The sequence below is a fragment of the Carassius auratus genome, chromosome 26 (genome assembly GCF_003368295.1).
Source record: "Carassius auratus strain Wakin chromosome 26, ASM336829v1, whole genome shotgun sequence".
Lineage (NCBI taxonomy): Eukaryota > Metazoa > Chordata > Actinopteri > Cypriniformes > Cyprinidae > Carassius > Carassius auratus.
This window is the reverse complement of record NC_039268.1, coordinates 7,546,929-7,570,160: the sequence shown is the minus strand read 5'-3', so window position 1 is coordinate 7,570,160 and position 23,232 is coordinate 7,546,929. Positions and strand designations below refer to the sequence as shown.

The 23,232-nt window shown below is 36.4% G+C and overlaps 1 protein-coding gene across 4 annotated transcripts; it reads right to left on the bottom strand.

The window, feature by feature from the left end:
- Nucleotides 1–142: 142 nt before the first annotated feature.
- fnip2 (folliculin interacting protein 2) lies at nucleotides 143–22,989 on the bottom strand. 4 transcript variants are annotated; one of them, XM_026203980.1, is made up of 18 exons: nucleotides 20,923–21,303; nucleotides 17,596–17,719; nucleotides 15,008–15,100; nucleotides 14,792–14,892; nucleotides 14,634–14,708; nucleotides 14,488–14,546; nucleotides 12,805–12,867; nucleotides 12,098–12,169; nucleotides 7,942–8,077; nucleotides 7,650–7,851; nucleotides 7,200–7,288; nucleotides 6,699–6,845; nucleotides 6,267–6,436; nucleotides 4,110–4,827; nucleotides 2,503–2,659; nucleotides 2,150–2,350; nucleotides 1,777–1,892; nucleotides 143–949 (listed from the first exon to the last, which is right to left on the bottom strand). In XM_026203980.1, the coding sequence occupies exons 1-18, from the start codon at nucleotides 20,991–20,993 to the stop codon at nucleotides 871–873; spliced, it is 2,673 nt and encodes an 890-aa protein (XP_026059765.1). In that variant the 5' UTR covers nucleotides 20,994–21,303; the 3' UTR covers nucleotides 143–870. The 4 variants fall into 4 exon arrangements, with proteins under 4 accessions (XP_026059765.1, XP_026059764.1, XP_026059767.1 ...); XM_026203979.1 differs by lacking the exon at nucleotides 20,923–21,303 and adding an exon at nucleotides 22,763–22,989 and having other exon boundaries at nucleotides 145–949; XM_026203982.1 differs by lacking the exon at nucleotides 20,923–21,303 and adding an exon at nucleotides 18,786–19,054 and having other exon boundaries at nucleotides 145–949.
- Nucleotides 22,990–23,232: the final 243 nt, after the last annotated feature.

The following is a 23,232-nucleotide window of genomic DNA, read 5'->3' as shown; positions in this document are numbered from 1 at the left end:
AAAGGGACAGTTCACCCAAAAATGAAAATTATTTGACTTTAAATTTACTCTCATGTTATTTATATATAATACAAAGATTATCATGCTGTTCTATCAAGCTCCAAAAAAAAAAAATTCTTCACCTCAGAAAACATAGAAAATAATAATTGTACGGATCACAAGTAAAGATTTATGCTTTTTTGTGTCATTTTACCTTGTACTTTTATTAGACAAATAAATAAATAAATAAATAAACAAATAAAGAGTAGCCAAATAGCACAAAGTAAGTCCTACAAATTTGGAACGACTTGAGGATAACTAAATATGGCAGAATTTTTATGTTTGGGGGAACTATTTCTTCCGAGATCAGCCAGCTATAAAAGATGGCTCCTGATGTAAACTTATGTGCTTCACAGAGAGGCTCTACATTTTATAGATATGCTCTCATTCTTAATGAACTACACTACTGTGCATTCAGATATAGTGCTGAGAGATTATTCAGATTCTTCTCCATATTCTTGCTCATATTGATGTTTTATATGTTTTATCAATATCATGTGTTTTCTCTAGCCTTCCCTTTCTAATAAGACCTGAAAAGACATGAGATACTGTAACATAAGTAGAGCGTTAACAAGTGTCCTAAATTTGGTGCATGATGCAGTCTATAGACAGTTAGATGCAGACATATACGTACAAGAAAAGACTGTCAGCTGGAAAAAGAGGCATTCTGATTGGCATATTAAGGCTGGGTGTAGGCTCTGAATGGTTGTCGAGCACAGTGCATCGTGATTGGTGTGGTCATCTGATAATGATCAGATCCTTGCTGGTCCATGCAGAACAGGAACACATTCTGATTGGTCCTTAAATTGAAATAAATCTTACTTGGTCTATTTAAAGAAGGATCTGGGCCACATAGGGCGAGTGTGTGCTGGCCACCGCTGCAAGTAACGGAATGTCACTGGACTCAATTCTGAAAAACAATTTCATACATTTTACAATTATGCATTTTTATTCTCACACTTTCTGCATTAAAAAGACCACAATGCATGATGTTTGTTGTTATAGCAAGTGTATGATGTTTTGTGTATTTTTACAACTCCACAGTTAAATGAGTGAAGAAAAAAAAAAGGTCAATGTGACTTTTCCCTGCCTATTCTGCGTTTCTTTCACAGTTCTGACTTATATTTTCGCAGAAATGTGAGATATAAACCCACAGTTGTGAGCAAATATGTCAGAGTTGTGAGATAATCTTTTTTTTTTTTTTTATCAGAAGGTGGAAACAAAAACCAAAACAAATTTAAGATGTAAACTTTGAATTTAGAGGATAAAAACTCAGAATTGAGAGATGTAAATTCAGAATTCTGAGTAGAAAAAAAATCATAACTGCAAGGTGTAAACATAAAAAAAAAACTCATAATAATGAGATATAAGAGCATTCAAAAAAAAAAAAAATAGAGATATAAAATCTTGTGAGACGTAAACTTGGAATTGCTAGGGAAAAAAAATTGAGTTATGTTGCAAATACCTTTTTATTTATTTATTTTTGTTATGTGGCAGAAATGGACTGTTATAATTACAGCCGTAAAGCACTTCACCATTTTCATGCAATTTCGCTCACTCAAACTGGCATCAAAACTCACCAAACTTAGTATAAGAATGAAAAAGCACCCATTCACCTTATTTTAAGTCCGTGCACCATCAGAATGATTTGCAAACTCATATTATAAAGCAAAAATACATTCATATGGTTGCTTCAGGTAGAATCAGAAGGCAAGAATTAGGTAAGTGTGCTCTTACCCCAGTGCCAGCCCCAGTTCTTTTACATGGACCCTGGTTTGTCCTATTAGATATTCTGCCAAGGATCGACTTTTAAAATACAACTCCTGTAGCCGGTCTTCCAGATGCATCACACACTGAGATGTTTACATACACATAAAAAAAATAATAATAATTCAGAATTTGCACTACAGCTCAGTAAGAAGGTTAATGAAAAAAAAATCTTATGCTTTTACAGTAAAAAAAAAAGCAGTAATATTGTCAAATATTGAAATTGAAATCATTTCTCTAACAGACCACAATTAAATTTCTCTTATCGATCCCAAATTTTGAGTGTAGAAAACTTTACACTACACTGTAAATGTGCTTTAATGTGTCTGCTAAGGGGACTTACAAAGTCAGATGCAATGTTGAGTGCATACAGCTGCAGAACTGATGTGATGAGTGTGTGAACAAGGTTGGACACCATCACGTCTCTGCCCAGCTGCCCACCCTCACACACACGCCTTTGACTCGTCACCACCTGCACACTCAGCCGGTCTGTATCTGCCACAATGCAAAGAGCCTCTGCCACTGGTTCATCCAGCGCCGGATGCTACACAAACACACAGGTACATACTTTACCCTAATGTGGGGTATTTAAACAACTAAAAAAAACTTTTCTTTTTACTAAATCTTTGCAAGAAAATTAACATACATCAATCATTTACTATCTGCAGTAATAACTGTAAATGTAAATGTACTTACGAGAACAGTGTGTTCCAGGTCGGACACGAGGCACTGTTTGAGCCTGAGATCAGAACTGATGCCATGCAAGGCAAAGTCAGGCATGTACTGAGGACAGTAACCACCCAGCAAAGAACGCCCAAAATGATTAACACTGGCTCGGCTCTCTACCTGACAACTACACAGAAACAGACATGTTAGGTTATTGCAGTTGTCCTTTTACTAATAAGGGCAAAAAAGTCTAACTTTACTGTGTGCTATGGGCCAAAAATAAATGCTGCATTAAAGGGATAGTTCACCCATAAATTAAAATACTGTTATTTATTACAATTTTAGGAAGCTATGAGAACCCAAAACCAATGCATGGATTTGCTACAGAAGGCCTTCATTCATGTGGTAGGTGAATTTCAAACTGCCAGTAGATGGCAGCAAGTCACTTTAATAAGTGAGTCACTGCGATTAAACGGAATCAATCGAATGGTTGATTAATTCAGGAATTAAACACTGTCATGTTGATCAGACACGCATTGCTATGGCGGTGTTTGGAATAATTTTTCTTGGCAAAATAAAGGAAAAACAGCCAATATGGTGTCTAAAATGTAAGCCTCTTAATTAACTTGTTTATTGAACTTGTAAAAAAAAAAAACATCTTCATCACATTTGAAATCGTAGTCATTTTGGGAGAAAAAAAAAGTCACTCTGAGTGATATTTATTAACTATATCAAGTGGTATAAATGTATATATTTTCTGTCATCATGTCTTGAATTTGTGATCATTCTAAATGCATTTTAAAAGATGGAATCATGCAGTGAAAGAACACACTCTAAATTTGCACGTGCACTAGTCTAGACTTCATGTTATGTAAGTGTGGACTCTGTAGGGGTGTTTTGAATGGTTTCCATAGCTCCTCTGCAGCACATGCATGTTCTACATTTGCAGCACCATGCACATGCATTGTTTATGTGCAGGAGTACTCTCGATAATGGCAGAAGATGAGATTTGGATAAGAATTGTTGAAAAAAAGTTTCATTTGAATTTTCTTTGCACACAAAAAGTATTATCGTAGCTTCATAAATTTACGGTTGAACCACCGATATCCTTACTATGTTTCTGGACCTGGGAACATTTCAGTTGCATTTTCTAGACAGAAACCTCTCGGATTTCATCAAATTTTGTGATAATTTGTGTTTTGAAGATGAACAAAGGTCTTATGGGTTTGAAACAACTAGAGGGTGAATAATTAATGACAGCATTTTCATTTTTGGGTAAAATATCAGTTTAAATTAAACTATATTAGATATTTAGAATATTTTAGAAAAATATATGAAGATTTGTTTTTTCCTACAACTAAATGGGTCATATCATCGAAAAATATCCTAATCTAATGGCTAAACGTTTTAAATTGATATGCAACAAAATACAAGGTGCTGAACATATAAATATTAGAATAAGTAAAAGCAAAAACTTAAATCATAAAAATGCTTTTTTAATTTAATTTGAACAGTCTGATGCTGTTTTTGCAGTCTAGTTTCTCCAAATGGTCTTTTTGGATTTGGGAGAATGTTATCTCATGATACGACCACTTTATATTAGTAGAGTACTCATATTAAAATTAGCTTGCACTTACGTTGGTAGTGGTAACTCATACTCCTTTTGTTCAGTAGCCATGTAGAGTTCTCTCTGTGATGTTTCTTCATCATCACTGTCACCTAGAGCACTATCTGAGCTCTCGTTCCTCCGAATATCAGTCAAAAGCCTTTGATGTAACTTTCGGTCCAATCCCCGTCCACACCCCACCCCACTAAGACCCCCAGCTTGTCCTTCATTCTCCGTCTCCCTGGGACTGCCGATGTGAAACTGTACCCGATGCAAAAGAGGACTCTGATTGGCCAAAATGTGCTCTAATCCACCCCCAACAGAGTCGCTGTCTTCTCCGAAACATTCCTGTCCCATTTCTGCACATCCAGGCCTGACAGTGGATGATTCCAGACTGGAGGATGGATTGGTTGATTTTGTATCTGTCAAAAGCGTGTGATTATTTTGTTCTACAGAGGTGCCTGGAAAAGGTTCAGGGTTCAATGCTTTGTCAATAACACAAGCAGTGGGCTTTAATGGGTCTGGTTTAGGGGGAAATGTTTTTTCAGGGGTGGGATCAGTGGTTTGAGAGCTGCAGGGATTGGCTGGATTCTCCATCTGTGCTTGTGGCTGAACATGCTCCTGCAGGTCTGAGCATCGAATGAAGTAGGACAGAATATACAAGACTCGCTGGACCAGTTCCCTCCTGCGTCCCACAACCACCGTTCGACACACTCTCACCGGAGAGCCCAAAGCACCATACAGATCACCTAAACAACAAACAATATAATACAGTAATAAACCTGGTGAAGAGCAGATGAAAACAAATGCTGGACCAATCATTCCAATCAAGTTCCTTTTTGAAAATATTTTAAGAAAGACATTTTTAATTTGAAAGTTCAAAATAAGTCAAGTTAAACAAGTAAAATAAGTCAAATATTAATTCTCCAACTATATATATATATATATATATATATATATATATATATATATATATATATATATATATATATATATATATATATATATAAAAACACACACACACACACACATACCAAATTTATATTAATAGTGATTTTTTTACATTTGGCTCATCTGTTAAGAATTTAGAATTGCTTTTATAAATCAGTTTTATAATATTATGTTTATTTCTTGATTTTTTTTTTTATACTATAAAACTTTTTTTGCACTGCTGCCAAACTCATGATTCATTTAATATGGTTAATATAGGGCTGTGCAAAAAATCGAATGCGATTTTCATGCACATCTCATCAGTAACGACGCTCCTTTAATTAGAAGTATATCTCCAGCACGTGTGTTCAGATCAGGGTTGCCAGGTTTTCAAAACAAATCCTTCCCTGTTGCTTCTCAAAAATAGTCCAAAACTAATCGCGATTCCAGGAGGTTCCCAGATAAAAAAATTGCTTCCCGGGTTTAAAATATACGTTTTGTTTTTTGGCATGGTTGTCTTGATAAAATTCGCATTTTAGGGGCTAAATATCACGTTATTGGTATTGGGGTTGCTTCGAACTGCGGACATGGAAAACAACCACAGACTTGGCAACACTGGTTCAGGTGGAGCGGCAGTTACTCCACAGAGCCGTAGTCTACCGACAACTAACACAAAATCGCTTTAAAAATCGACAAAGAATCGGATGCGATTTTAAAATTGATTTTATGTAGATTGTCAGTGAATTACAGCTCGGTGTAGTAAATGCCAACCAGTGTTGCCAAGTCTGTGGTTGTTTTTCATGTCCGCGGGTCGAAGCGACAATACCAATAACGTGATATGTAGCACCTAAAATGCGAATTTTACCAAGGCAACCATGCCATAACACAAAACGTATATTTTAACCCCGGGAAGCAATTTTTTTATCGGGGAACCTCCTGGAAACGCGATGTTGGCTAGTTTTGGACTAGTTTTGAGAAGCAACTGGGCAAGATTTGTTGTAAAGACCTGGCAACCCTGATGTGAACACACGTGCTGGAGATAATACTTCTAATTACAGGAGCGTCTTTACTGATGAGATGTGCATGAAAATCGCATTCGATTTTTTGCACAGCCCTAGGTTAATATGAGCTTTTCAATCATGTCCATCATAAACAGACAAACTGCATTTATTTGATCATACCACCCACCTGCATTCCTACTTGAACACTGTATCAGTATTTGTAGGACTACACATTTCTATATTGTCTGCATTCTTACCTAACTGAGCCCACAGTGGGTTGTATGGGTGAGATTTTGCCAAAAGATCCACCGTCTGGGAGGCAGGTTTCTGGCAGGTAGTTTTGATTGGTGGCAGGCTGCTGGGCATCACCGTAGGAACCCAGGCTAAGTGATGCGTAAGAACAGCAGTAAGGAGAGCTGATAGAAACCTAGAGGAAAATGAAATGAATAGTTCAGAGGTGTCCCATCAGAACTCAACAGAAGGCAATCAAGAGGTAGTTACTCATGATGACGGGCTGTCACACAGACACACCTGGCCAATTGTGTTTCCTGACACGTTTAGGATCAGGGATGGTGATGGAAACAAATTACTGATTTTCCAATTATCCTATTGATTACACAGTACTAGCAAAAGAACAGGGTTAAAGATTTGAATTAATAGGTTTAGTCGAAAGGTTAAAGATCACTGACTGGCTCTTGGCTCCATGGTCCATCAGCAAACTCATCTCCTTCAGGAAGCGCTGACACAGTGGGTTTCGCTCGGTACTCTGGGATATCATGGAAAGCCAGACTGGCTCGCTGATGCGGGGAGCCATGTACAGGTTCCACACCGTCATCCTACATCCAACAGGGAACCAGATGAGATTCAAACCGAAGACTCTTATGACTCGTATCTCTCAAACTTGAGGGCCTCTTTTAACAATATCTTCTGATCCAAGTTGGTCATGAATCATAAAGGAAGTTTAATACTGTAATCCTTTCATTTTCCTCTAGGTTTCTATCAGCTCTCCTTACTCGAGATTCATTTTTTCTGTAAACACTTTAATACTACTGTAATGTTTTTATATTTTAAATGCCACAGAGCCTTGCTAAATGCATACAGAACAAAATAGTCATTTTCTTTACCACTACAAAAGTAGTAAACTGAAGGTTAAGAGATCAAATATACACAAAATGTGATGACTTCAGCACCTGAATTCTCCCAGTGCTTCCATCACTCGACACAGATAGACCTGTACTCGCTGACTGGACTCTGCTATCCTTCTGCACACAATCATTGCCTGAAATACAAAACCACAGTTCAAACTCTGTTTAAATATATATATAAAATACATATACATATATACATATACGATTTAGAAATCCCAGCCAGGACATCTCCAGAAAAAAAGGACGCATGTTCACACTAGATTCTGCATTAAAGATCTACAAAAATGATTGCTCTGACCCACCCATACAAAAAGAATAAGTGGGTAAAATATACTTTTCTGAAAAAAACAATTTTACATTTTAAATTCTGATGAAGTTTTGCAAATAAATCCACAAACATCTGAGAAAGAACTGCAATACATTGTTGAATCGATTATTTTGGTCAAAACTGGTTAATATGACAAATCCCTCTGCTTGCACTTCCACACTTACCCTCTCGATGGCAGTCTTGAGTTTGTTCATGTGAGACTCAAACAGAGGAAAGTGGGAGAAGAAAAATTCCTGAAAATTGTGGTTTTCCTCTTCTCTCTCTGGCAGGCTGATGATGATGCTGATGGCAATCTTCTTCCTCCGGATCATCGCAGGGTTGGAGCTGCAGCTCTCGTCAGATAAGCTGAACATTTCTTCAGTGTTCCTGAATCACAGACATACACAAAAAACATATCTAACATCTGCCCTCTGTAGTTTGAATCTCTCTCTTACTCGTACAAATATTTACTCTTACCAGCGAGGGATGGGGCCATGCTGAAGACTGGTGGCCTGGCTACGGTGCCATCGGCGTTGATAACTGCTGGCACAGCCACTACTGAAGGAGGATCCAGGTGACGGGAGGGGAGTGGCCAAAAGACTGCTCAGAGATGCTGCAGAATGGAAAAGTAGGAGTTCATAGGCAACATTTATAAGGCAAATAATAACGGTCAACTTATATTTTGTGTATGTGACAAACACAGCTTAAATTAACTGTTCAGAACAGATTTGGGGAAATTTAGCTTTACATAACTAGATCATATTGTTTAAAAGTGTGTATAAGCTGCTTAAACTGTTCATATTTCTCTCCTGATTTAGAGCAGACAGTTTTCACTGGACAATATAATGGATAGAGGGCTCAGCTGGAAATCATTTGAATACAGTTTGAAGTTAAAACTTATATTCCGATGGCACCCATTTAATACGATCCCTTGCTTAACAAGTGATGCAATACTACATTTCTCCAAATCTGTTCTGATAAAGAAACAAACTGATCTTGGAGAGCCTGAAGGTCAGGACACATTTAACAAAACGGAACTATACTTTTAATTGAGGCAAATAAAAATTACAGCAGATTATTTACATTTATATTAACATTTGACATTTTTAACTACTATTAACACAACATTCACACACAAACAATCTATTTGTGAAAAATAAAGTGAAAGCGATTTCTTTTTATTATGTCGTAACACTGCTAACTGGCCAATATCACCCTGATATCTTTGTCTAAATAATTTACAATAAAACACTCAATACTAACAATCAACAATTTTTAAAGCTTCACATGAATTTAGACATCACAACGTGGAGTATGAAAAATGATACAGATTACATTTAACGGTAATATTAAATATTATATATATAGTACATAATATATAGTATATATATCTACACACACACACACACACACACACACACACACACACACACAGATATATACTATAAGTATATACTTGCATATATAAATAGGGAAAATTACCATGCGCAATTAAATATCCACTATCAATGAATCATTAAAAGCAATAAATAAAAGCATAATACAGAGATACTGAACCATGTTTATAGTGATCTAAATAATAAAATATCTGGTTTAATAGCAGAGACATTTTAAAGTGTGTTACCCCCACAATGTAAGAATGAATGCCATAATAGTACACTACCATCCAAAAGTTTGGGGGTGCTAAGATGTTTTTAAAAGATATCTCATACAAGTGCATCTCAATTAATTAGAATGTCATGAAAAAGTTAATTTATTTCAGTAATTCAACTCAAATTGTGAAACTCATATTAAATAAATTCAGTGCACACAGACTGAAGTAGTTTAAGTCTTTGGTTCTTTCAATTGTGATGATTTTGGCTGACATTTAACAAAAACCCACCAATTCACGATCTCAACAAATTAGAATACTTCATAAGATCTCGTCTGATCTCGTACACCCACCGTACGCATGGTCTCAAAACATTGCCCTCAAGCGGATAACCAAAATGACATAATGCGGGCGGTGCGCGGGCGGCCTAAGTATACTTGATCTTTATCACTGGCGCACTAGATGCGATGATGATGTAAGTGTTATTGCATTATAAGATTTATGTTAGCTTATTCAGTTAAAGCCACTAGAGAGAGAGAAAAAAAGAGAACAATAATGTGGAGAAAATCTTGTTTACATCAAAACTGAAACCAAGCTGTTCACACAGAACGCAAATTATTTTGCACATTTTCTAGAGGGACACTGTTGGTTTATAAACATTATTTTAAATATTGTTATTTTTTGTGTCAGGAGCGTGGTGGCTGCCTCGCGTTTTCTGTGTCTTTACACACCAGAAGCGTGCCTGATGCGGCGCTGGCTCGCTGCTGCTGCTGTAGGTGACATAGAGGGAGACCGTCGACAGACCAGGATCTTGTCTTCATGACAACAATATCAACTTATTTTACACACCTACACATATGCCTACTGATAAAGGACACCGTCAACAGTATTGACGGCAAAATAGTCTATGTTTGATATATATATATATTAGGGCCGGGACTTTAACGCGTTAATTGAGATTAATTAATTACACAAAAAATAACGCGTTAACTACGATTAATTAATTACAGTAAAAAAATCCCGGATTTTTAATAACTTATTTTTGCACTGCGGAATGTTTCTCACTGGATGCGTTTCGGCGGACCGATTATACTGGAGCACCAACTAGCGTTCGCATATCACCGCAGCACATCCGAGTCTCAAGTATCACCTCAACGCAAAACATATAGCAGCTATCGTGGACTTTACACTTTATGTTGAACTATGTATTATTTTGTTGGTGCAAAAGTTTATGTTGAACTCTTTATTGTTTTGGCCAAGGTTATTGAGAGTTGGACTTAGTATGTTTTGGCCTCTGAAGCAACAGAGAGATGTGTTCTAAGAGTCAGGGTTTCCAATTTTCTGAATGTAATTGACAGTATTGTGTATTACTTAAAAAACACTTTACAGAAGGTTCCAGCACCTATAAGCTTCCTGAATTTCTGAAATGTACTATTTCTAAATTGTTTCTAAATATGCTATTGCTACACTTCATGGCAAAAATTGCACTGGTCTGCTAGACTTGGTTGAACAAAAATAAACAATATTTTGTTGCTTAAGCTTATGTATTCAGTCATTATTCAATGGTATACTATAAATCCATGTGAAAAAAAAATTACTTCTCACTATTCTCAGGTCAAATATTTATATGCGATTAAAATGCGATTAATTTTGATTAATTAATTACAAAGCCTCTAATTAATTAGATTAATTTTTTTAATCGAGTCCTGGCCCTAATATATATATATATATATATATATATATATATATATATATATATATATATATATATATATATATATTTTTTTTTTTTTTTTTTTTTTTAATTTTTTTTTTTTTATTACATTTATATCTGAATTTATATCAACCTATAGACTTTCAAATATCAAAATGTCATGAATTAATATGTATTTGTGTACAAAATGACATATAATCATATTTTCCTATTATATTTTGCCTGGAAACGCTTCCAACACACGCGCGTCACGTGAAAAATAGGCGTCGGTTCTATTTCTAGCATGCATGCGTTTGAGACGCCCATCTCACGCAGGCAGTCTGCAAGCTCTAACCTGTTAACATGGGGGCCGAATTAAAAACAGACACTCCACGCAGCTGAGACGCTTGCGCCACACATCCAGTGTGTCGCCGGCCTTAGTAATATTTTGCTCAAAGCCACAAACATTCATTGCCAAAGAAGCTGGCTGTTCACAGAGTGCTGTATCCAAGCATGTTAACAGAAGGTTGAGAGTAAGGAAAAAGTGTGGAAGAAAAAGATGCACAACCAACTGATAGAACCACAGCCTTATGAGGATTGTAAAGCAAAATTGATTCAAGAATTTGAGTCAACCTCACAATGAATGGACTGAAGCTGGGGTCAAGGCATCAAGAGCCAGCACACACAGAAGTGTTAAGAAAATTTGGCTACAGTTGTCGTATTCCTCTTGTTGAAAAACAAGAGACCAAACAATGCAGATGAGCTGAAGGCAACTGTCAAAGAAACCTGGGCTTCCAGACCACCTCAGCAGTGTCACAAACTGACTTCCATGCCATGCCGAATTGAGGCAGTAATTAAAAAAAAGGAACCCCTGGCAAGTAATGAGTACATGTACAGTAAATTAACATACTTTCCAGAAGGCCAGAAATTCACTAATAATTATTTTTTATTGGTCTTATGAAGTATTCTAATTCATTGAGATGGGTTTTTGTTAAATGTAAGCCAAAATCATCACAATTAAAATAACCAGACAACCTTAAACTACTTCAGTCTATGTGCACTGAATTTATGTAAAACATGAGTTTCACAATTTGAGTTGAATTACTGAAATAAATGAACTTTTACATGACATTCTAATTTATTGAGATGCACCTGTATGCTCACCAAGGCTGCATGATTTCAGCATGTATTTGAAACAGAAATATTTATTATAAAATACAAATTATTTCTTACCCCAAACCTTTGAATGGTAAGGTATGCTCAAAGGGACCATTCACTTGCCATTCTCTGGACAATCTGAATATGTATTAAGTATGTCCTGACTTTATCCTTTATAAATGTGTGCATACCTGAGCGAGCGATGCCACTGTCTCCATCCTCACTGTGTCCTCTGCTTGGCATGTCCACTGGATTACTGTGGGCTAGAAAAAAAGAGAATAATTACATCCTCACATTCAACCGCATTCTGAAAAATGTTAAGAAGTGTGTCTGCAATGCTTTGCATTGTGGATGATTTGATGAAGGTGTTGGGTTCCCAAGCCCATTTCAAAAGAGCATGCAGGTTAGTATCCCACAGAGACAGACAGACAGACAGACACACACACGCACACATCAAACACCTGCAAAAGTGTGCACCCATCTGAAAGCTTATAGTTAACTCCATAACCTAGAAACCTTGCATTCCCATCCGTAAAAATAATGCTGACCCACAATGACACTGACTCTGTTGACACTTAGTACTAACATCCATTTCGGTAAACCAATCACAAGTGTACAGAGCTAAATACAGATGTGAATAGGGTACAAAATATTTCACGATCCGATCACAGGATGCATATCAGTTGTAGGTGTAAATAACATTCTGTCTTAGCTGTTGTGACCACATCGCCAGAGTATGTTAAAACCAGGTGCAAAACAGGACCGGAGGCAGGGGAAGTGCATTATGTGATGGGCCCCTAACCAATTAATGGCTAAATAGTCAGAGCACACAGCATAAAAAAAATGTGTGCATGTGAGATCAACACATGCTCATGTGGCTTCAGCATTCCACACAAACCTGCAAAGAAAGACGCGCTCCGAGCCAGGCAGAGCAGAGGAGCACTAGGCACGCGGCAAACTCCTGAAAAGAGGAGTGGTATATGGCAAGGTTGAGAAACAGTATGTTCGGATGAAAGTCAGACAAAGACTTTAGAATATAAATGGATGAAAGCGTTGTTCGGGAAACTTGGTGAGCTACCATGCTGCCTACTTAGGCAACTGCTTACTAAGGCAGCATCCTGACCAAAATGGAAGCTCATTAGGGACCAGTTTGGAAAACGGCACGCTCACACTAACAAGTGTGCTGCAAGGATGACATATTTTGTCAATTTATAAATTGTGCACAATTTATTTATTTTTTTCTTTCTTGCATGTCATGTGCAGGGCTCATTGTGAAGTGACACATACTTTTTGTATGTGAATAAAACACATGCACTGTTTCTATGTGTATTTATGCTTTGATTTGAAAAAAGGCTGACACAGAAGAGCGTAGGCAGCTGAGTGATATGATGATATGGAGAGAAAAGGAGGAGACTGTTGACAAAGGAATTGTTGAAAAAAGTAGTTATTTTTGTTTTATTCACGTACAAAAAGTATTCTCGTCACTTCATAACATTAAGGTTGAACCACTGATGGCAGATGAACTATTCTGTCCATGCTTTTTATACTTTTCTGGACCTTTACAGTATTATTTACTTGACAGTCTATGGGACAGTCTCAAGCCTCCCAACTTTAGTCCAAACTATCTTAGGTAAATTTAGATTTCAAATTAAATATTGATTTTAAAACTGTTGAAATTATTTACTGTAAGGAAAGTACTTTATAAACAATGGCAATTACGTATCCACTGACAAAGTAAGAGATTACTGGTCATTTTTAGGTAATTGAATCAGTACACCAAACAGGAAAACTCATCTACTTACTAGTCTGCTTTCACAGCCTCACTGTTTTTATAATCACACTCCTGCAAACTATTCTCAATCTAACTCAATCTTTCAGGAATTTTTTTTTTTTTTTAAATACAGACTGAAAGAGTTGTTTAGCGTTTCACTTCTGCCGATTACATTTAAAAGCATAGTTCACCCAAAAATGAATAAAAATCACCCTATAATTTCCAAGCTCTATAATGGCACTGGTCCAGATTTTAAAGCAAAATAAAGTGCGTCCATCCATCATAAAAAATGCTCGACATGGCTCTGGTGGGTTAATAGAGGCCTTCTGAAGTGATTTGATGCATTTTTGAAAGAAAAATATCAATTTTTATAACTTTATAAACTGTAACCTCTAGCTTCCGCTAACTGTCGTTTATGTGTTCAGAGAGTGGCGTTCCAGCGGATGATTTTGGCTTGTCGCTAATAATTCATGGACATTTCTTCTTTAAATCATAGGTGATATAGTTTTTCAAAAAAGTATTCTGCTGGTAAACAATTTTTTAATAATACAAGTTTAAATAATGCGGGTTAGTGGCATTATTAGGCTTGGTACAGTGTATTCTGGGACTGTTTGGGGACTTTGTAAAAGGTACATGAAATCCTCCCTTAAAACAGCAGTAAGATACCTGCCTTTAGAACAGCCTTAAGTGGCAGGAGTGAAGCTAGGATCCCTTAAAATATACAGCGGGCACTCAGCAGGTCATTAGGTTTTGGAAAAGGGAGTCCAAAAATGACAAAGGAGGAAGAAGTGTTTGTACATAATATCTTACCTATGCTGCTGGTGTGACTAGGAAAGGTTTGGCTCATTGATTCATAACTGTCTTGCAGCCTGTACAAAATAAAATGGAGACAATGAGAGATAGAGAGCAGGCTCATGTAGCAACAGATTGCAGATTAGAGGAAACATGACACATACGTATTTGTACTTCCAGAGGTGCTGCTTCCAAACCGAGTAGAAAAAACCTTACTAACCATCAGCTGTGGTGGAGACCTGTCACATACAGAGCAACATTGTTAGCACAGATACATCACTAAGGTCCTGATTCCTGCTAAATATATTACATTTGCACTCACCGAATGTGGTGAATTTTAAGAGTTGAGCCCTTATAACTCATGGAAACAGAGCCAAACATCATTTCTCCAAGCATATTCACATCCGAAGCCGGTCTGGTATACTAAACACAAGTCAAAAATGAAAAAAAAAGTGTTCTAATTACCCATAAACACACAGTGTATGCTTTAACATATTTTTGGATGATAAAGCTCCATGATAGCGGCTAAAACACAAACCTGATATGTAGGAGGCTTATCTTTCTCGCTTGCTTGGCTGCCGATATGGCAAGCACCACTCCGGTTGGGGGGAGTTTTGGTTTCATCAGCAGTCTATGAGATAAAAGATTCTTCCAGGTCATTACAGAATCAATTAGATTATAAAATCCATTTGATTGAATTAAATGTTTACCATTTACCCATATTTAAAAACTAATGTTAGCTGTTGTTCAAAAGTTTGAGGTCAGCAAGAATATTTTTTTCTTAGAAATTAATACATTGATTCAGCAAGAATGCATTCGGTGTATAAAAGTGGTTTGCAACAGCAATATTCCACTATAAGACACAATTCAATAGAAATACGCACAAGCACACACACACAGTTATTCTGTCTCTTTCTCTGTGACAAAAGCTGAAGAGCTGAATAAACAGACCAATCATGTGACAACTTACTGACAATAAATCACACTCTGTTCAGAGAGAGCCAGAGACATTTAATAACAACAGTCTAGAATGGATGAGTATTGATGGGTTGACATAATATTCAGCTTTGATTTTATATTTCTACAGTGAAAATATAGTGTTCATATTGTGAAGAAAACAGTTTCCACAAGAAAACTATTCTGCAGTAAATGATTTTGCCAAAATGTAATGACTTGTTTTTGACCATTTTCCTTCACATGTGAACTGAGAACCATTTTCTTTGTTAATAGCCTTTTTGCTAAATCTTGTGACACTATCATAAAATAAGCTGTGCAGAAACCATTAAAGGCAAACCGTTGTGATCTCTGACATAAAAAACTTCAGCTGAACATTCCTAATGATGGCATTCTTCAGAAGGGCAGGCAGAGCTTCAGGTGCTACACAGTCAGAAACAATTCAAGGTTTTCCTTAATGTAATCTTATTATAGGTTCTTATTATAGAATTCGTCCTATGTCCTTATTACCTCACTATGACTGAATTGCTGTCTGATTTCTGTTTGAAAGTCTGACTTCTTAAAGAAAATTCGAAAGACATGACCCCCTTAAAACACTGTTAACGTGAAAAGTGTATATACATTAGAGGTTGCACGACTACTGATTTCTACTAGTCTAGATTTTCAACTAACTAGATTTTTTATTTTAAAAATACTTGAGTTACTAGACTACTTGTGGTTCATGCTACTGTAATTGAAAAGACATTAAATCTTTTTTTATTATCAATAAACACTTATTAATTCATAGCCGTATGCAACAATTACATATGTAAATTGTCAAAACTTTATAATTATGACATCACATATTTAAATTTTCATGTAACAGCCAGTATTTGTATCTGTATTTGTGTCTGTAACAATCACAACATTTTTCGTATATGCATTCGGATACAACGTTGATAAGACCGTTATAGCTATCTTTTTTTTAAATACTTTTTTTAAGTATGTCGTGTTAAACTAAAATAATTATTAATTTCTAAAATAACATTTATGATGCAAGCAGAGAGATGTCATGACAAACGTTTAGTGATCATTTGAACACGACTGGATCAATACAATGCGCACATTTTCATTACGCAGAACTCTTTAAGCGAGTCTTAATGTTTAGTGAACTTCACTAAACAAATGTATGTGTGCTGCGCAAACCAGCAAGAGATAAAGATGCAAACACTTAGGACAAGTAGAAAAGTAGAAAATGTATCCGTATCGAAGCTGATTATTAGCCTGCTAGAACTGGTTTGGTTTTTGAGAGACTGACGCACAACGTGGCTGTTTGACAGCCTAAGGTTTAAATCATTGCCTTTTAAACATATACAAATAATAGAACATGTATGATGTATTATTATAGGTGATATTACTCTTGCAAAGCTCTGATTTCTGAGAGATGCACGGAGAGACAACAGCAATGCTGTTTGATTTGCACTCTTTTCATTCATAAAGTTTACCTTCATTCACTTCACACTCGTGACTTTAGAGGTCTGTGTACAATATTGCGCTGATCCCACGACTCAACTGTTACCTAGAAAACTCCGGACTGTGCCAGCTTCAGCAGAGTATTCAGGCAGAATTATTCTGAATATATTTGTCTGTTATTCATTTTTGAAGCCATTATCCGTGTCATTCCGAATAAGGAATTCGGCTTCAGGCACACCCCTAATTATAACATTACATATTTTAATTTTACATGCAACATAGATAAAGTCATAGAAAGTAACAGCTACACGCAATTTTGTAATCCTAAAATTCATGTCGTACTTGCAAACTCTTTGTACGCATTATGGTTAATGCATGCTCGAGTAGTCGATTGTTTCCGACAGCGCCGACAAGTGGTTGAAGTAGTCGATCACCCGACTACGCAAGCTCTGATATACATACATACATACATACATACATACATACATATATACACACACACTTCCTACACACTATCATAAGTGAATAAGTCAGTAAACAGTACCAATCCAAGATACAACCCACACACACGAGTGTTAAACGCTTTGACCCAGTTAGCTGAGCAGTCACACCTGTCATGAGATCCAAGCAAGCTGGATTACAGAGCATGTGACTCCTCCCAAAACAGTGCTCATAGACACCCCCCCCCCCCCCCACACACACACACCATTAGCAACTTACCAGCTCGGATGCGTCCAGTTTATGTATTGCTTTGGAGTCAAAGAGAACCTGGCGCCCTCTTCTCTCACAGTCTTGATACACGATCAATCTGATCTGAGCGAGATCAAACTCAGCAGATGCCCAACTAAAAGAGAGAGAAACACAGATCACGGTGATCAAAACATTCAGAAAAAGGAAATAAAAGTTACTCTTCAACCTGTAGACTGTCACAAAAAACTAACTATGAGTTCTGGTTATCTGAAAATGAATTGAACTTCCAATTCTATGACGAAAAAAAATAAAATCTACTTCAATTTCTTGAAACATTCCATCAGTATTTATTCACCCACATGCTGGTTCCAGTGAATATTCAGTGAAGTACATCTTACACTACCATTCAGGTTTGGGGGTTATAAGATTTTTAAATGATTTTGAAAGGTTCCACTTAAAATAAAAAAAGACACATTTTATATATTTTAAAATGTAATTTATTCCAGTGATGGCAAAGCTGAATTTTTAGCAGTCTTTAATCTAGTCTTCAGTGTAACATGATCTTTCAGAAATCATTCTGATTTGCTTTTCTCTCATTTTCTGCTCAAATAACTTTTCCTATTATTATCAATGTTGCTGCCTATAAGTTTGTGGAAACTGTGATACATGTGTTCTGGATTCTATGATTAATAGAAAGTTTAGAACAACAGCTTTCATTTGAAATAGAAATTTTGTGTTATAGTCTTTATCATCCCTTTTCGTCAATTTAATCCATCATTGCTAGAAAAAAAAAGTGTTGATTTATTTTCTTTCTTTTCTTACTGACCCCAGACGTTTGAATGATATTTTACATTTAGTTTTTTTCCTCACACAAAAATAACGTATGGCTTCGGAACACTTGGAATATAGCACATGACTCCTTTGGACTATATTTATAGTGCTATATCTGTCATTTCTGAGCTTGGCACTCCCTGCTCATCATTCACTGACATTGCATGTAAAAGAGAAGCATGAACATTCTTCAAAATGTCTTTTTTTGCAGTACAGAATAAACATTTGGAAGGACACGAGCATGAGTAAAGAATGCCAACTTTCATTTTTGGGTGAACTGTTCCTTTAATCAAACCCCCAAAATGGCAGGAACGTTCAATAAAGCCATACACATATAATTGCACCATAGGCAAAAATACATTTTCTTCTCACAAATAGACATACCCTACCTGCTTTCCATGCTGATGTATGATAAAGTGATCAGACACTCATTTCTAGCCTCCAAGCACTACATATACATCCAAAATAGGTATGAATAACAATCACAAGATTCCCGAAACTGGCCAAGAGAGCAGCAGAAGGCACGGAAAGTGGACCATTTACACAGTTGCATGTTTCCTCTATTAAACATCAGACGATCACTATAATCTAACAACAGAAAACCCAGGCACACAGTCTCCATCTCCGCTTGTCCAAGCTCTGAGTGCACAAGTCACACAAAACCACACACACACACACACACACACACACACACACAGTGTCGGCAGCGCCCCTTCTCTATGACTGCATAGATGATGCAGTGTGTTTGTTAAATCGGTGTCCATGTGTGAGTTAGCAATCATTATGCGTCTTTTTGCAGTGATTGTATGGACTTTGTATATGGCCTGCTTAGTGTTAATGTGAGAATTTTTGTGTGTTAGACGATAGCTGATGTTGATCAGTCTTTTCTAACACAGCTGTTGAACAATACACTGCTATGCACAGGGTCTCTTTATCCTTTACACACACACTTACACACATTGAGAGCACAAGCTCTCTTTATCCTCTTCTACTGAGACTTTGCATTAGTGTGTGTGTGTGTGTGTGTGTGTGTGTGTGTGTGTGTGTGTGTGTGTGTCTGTATATAAGAGAGACCGCGGGATGGAGGGAACGAGTGAGAAAAACACTTTCTTGGGGTGGTACTGCCACTACACATTGACAAACAAACCGACGCTAGATATTTTATACTAAAATAATCCTACATCCTAAACCTAACCCTCACAGAAACCCATTTACGTTATTAGAGTTGTCAATTATAAACCTATGAAAACCAGTTCAAATATCTTCACAGACCAGTTTCAAGAAAGTTTTAGTATATTTGAGGACTTTTTCAAACATTTTACCCTCATATGTGAAGCCAAACCTCACACACAAACATTTAACTAATAATAGTGATCCAGTTTTAAAAAGCAAAGAACAATGACTCATAAATAATAAATTAGCCTTTATGAGACATCCTTTTGGGGATTTTCCCGATACTTCAGGTCACATGAAGAGCAACCGCCGTGTCATATGATCACTGTAGTACACATACACACACTGACTGACAGATAGAACCATTTCAGATGGGCTGACTGAAATCTGTCAACACTCATTCACAAATTTTATATATTCACCATTCCTTGCGTGTTTGATGATTGGACGTATTTTGATTAATTTGATCATCCATTTACTGTAGAAGGGTAGAAAAATGCTAGTGGGTTTTTAACTCATTTAGTTTTTTTATATTATTGCTCCCTCCAAAAATCAATCAGTGTAGAACCCCCCCCCCCCCCAAACACCCATGCAAAGGTCACACATCAGGCAGTTTCAGCAGCAGTTGACGAAAGCAGGAAAAGAAACGATGTAGATTTTTTTTTTATATAACTTACATGGTTTATACCAATATATATATGCTAAACATTTTCTAGCATGTTCTTGTCAACATTACTGCTTCAAGATCAAGCATAAATGAAGGACCTATACAGCACAGAAACTGCATCTGAAGTAGCATATTTACCACAAAAAATATCAATTTATTGTTTAAGTTGGCATAAGAAATATAAATAAATAAAATAAAAGCTGAAATAAAGTTCAAAAATAGATTAAAGAAATGTATGTTTTGTTTTAAAATGTATATAAATTATAAATATAGATATAACAATTCTAAATTAGATTTTATGAATATACCTTATGAAAATAATATTTTAAAAAAATTGTAATAATATTTTTATTTAAAAAAATATGCATTCAATTAAAAACTATTTTATATATATATGTATGTACTTGATTTAAGGCTGCTCTGATGCTGCTTTATCTAGACAGAAGCGACACCACATCATAACTCTGGATAGTAGCTAAGGTGGTTCGGAGCTGCATATTGTAGTACATATTTTTGTTCATTTTTAATACAGAAGATGAAAAGGTCACAGAGTCTGCTAAAAGCAGCCTTAACTCTTAATACTTGGAGCAGATTCATTTCATAAGCTAAGTAAAAGGATCCTGTATTTGTAAAGAGGCCCAAAAAGTGCATGTGTGCCCACGTGCGCACACACACACTCAGTGTACCTGTTCCATGAAGCATCCTCTGGAACGAACAGCCACCTTGCAGTTTTTTTCTTGCGACTCTTAATCTTCATCTTCAAAGATATTCCTCTCGGTACGCTACAGAGAGTGTGTGTGTATGCATACGTGGAGACATACACTCATACGGCTTCTCTAAAAATGAAGTAAGCTTTCCAAATCAAACTACATGTATGAAATCAAAAGAGGATAAAACAGAATGATGGGGAGATTCAGATGAGGAGACAGAAGAGAAAGAGAGAGATTTTTGAGTAGCATGTGTTCAAAGACTGAGGGCTTTCTACTTCTATCTATCTGATGACTGACTGAATACAGCTCAAATGTCACATGACACACACACACACACTCTCTCTCTCTCACACAAAGCATGTGATCCAAACAGTCATAGGACACTCAATGGCTAAAGTAGCATGCCTCAGCAAACAAATTAACATATTTCCCCTACGAACACTAAGCATGCATGTTGCAACAAATAAACAGACAATCATATGCTTCCCTTACCCCCCCGCCCCCCCCCCCAAAAAAAGTTGTAAAGGTTCACTGTAGAATAATTCCTCAACAAAAAAAATGAAAAGAAGTATTATTTTTGAGATCATACATTAGCCTATTAAAAGCAGATTTATTTTACATGGAGTGTATGTCCTAATGACAACACTTGATGATCTGAACACAATTGTTTTGGGTAATTAAAAGCTGAAATAAAATAATATATAAACATCTGATGAAAAACTTAAATGAACATATGAAATGTCACTTTGGCAACTAACAGAAATAAATATGTTTAAGTGCTAAAAATAATAAAACTGACAAATTAAAACTAAATAAAAAATACTTAAAAACCAAACTAAAAAAAAGTTAAAAGAACATCAAAATTACAAAACCAATAACCTAAGAACAATAAATAATATATAAATAAAATTAAAATAAATCATAACATTAATAAATGTCAATATATAAATGACACTAAAAGAATACTGACTTGGTGTCAGCACAACATAAAAAATGTTTAGTACTTTCTACATTTCTTAGAAAGCCTATTGAGTTGTATAATAAATATCTTTTTTAGAAAGCGCACACAATTTATTCTTCTGTCGAATGATCATTCATATCATATTTTGATAAAGCTGGTGAATCTGACCTAAATTACTTTCATTGATTGAGGAATTAAAGTGATACCATTTGTGGGAGATCCAAAGAAAGAATCAATGTTTTACATATTATCGGTAGGTAAGCAGTGTCACTTGGCACACGTGGCTTTTAATTTACATGTAAACTGCGGTCAAGAACTTACTACTTTTTTTTTTTACTTGCAAACATAACATTTCATTTTACAATTTCTAACTAAATGTTTCACTTCCTGTCATTCCCAATGTTTACTCCTGACATGAGACAAGTAGTGTCAGTAAACCACATGACTTTCTCCCATAACAATGCATAAGCCATATATATATATAGAATAGTACTCTCAAATTAATAACTGTCAAAACGTGGAAGTGCTGTGCAAGCATTAACACAGTGAAAGAGTTACATAACACACGGACCTGGCCTGGACCCAGCTGACTGGACGCGAACTAACGTACCCAGAACTGTGTGTGCGTGTGTGTGTATATGTGTCCACAACACCATTAACAAACATATAGATCAAATAACACTGTGGCCTACAAGAGATGTCACAATAAAATGGCGATCATAAACTCGCAGATATTTGCATTATCTACTGCAGCAAAAACAGCTTTGTGCCGCAGAGAGGTCTTACAGTTTATAGTGTCGTATAAAGCTCGTTTACATCCACAGGTGTAGTATTTGCTCGTGCTAACGGTCTTACCACTTCTCCACTGCCGTCGAGCAGTCCCGTGCGTTGCCGTTACCGACGGCTCTCTTACTGAAAAGCTTCTGCAGCAGCGTCGGCATGCTCGCGCGCTGTTTTTCACAAACACACAATCTGGGATTTCCGTTTCTCCATCAGAGCGAGCGAGCGCTCATGTCTGCAGAGCTCCATGCTGAAGTCACGTGACATCTGCAGCAGCTGAGCCGAGCTGCGACAGAAACCCGCGGGCGCTCTCTACTGAGCGCACGCGGACTCACAGGCGTCAAAGGCGTCACAGTCCAAGTAACGTGCGGCAAGTGCTTGACGTTCCTAGTGTTTCTTCTTCTTCTTCTTTTTTAAATTGGCGGTTGGCAAACAACTTTTAAGTGTGCATTACCGTTCCTAGTGTTTTCTTTCCTTCCTTCGTTTTGGTCATTTCCACATAGATCAGCTGTTTACATTGAAAATACACATCATTCGGTTTAATA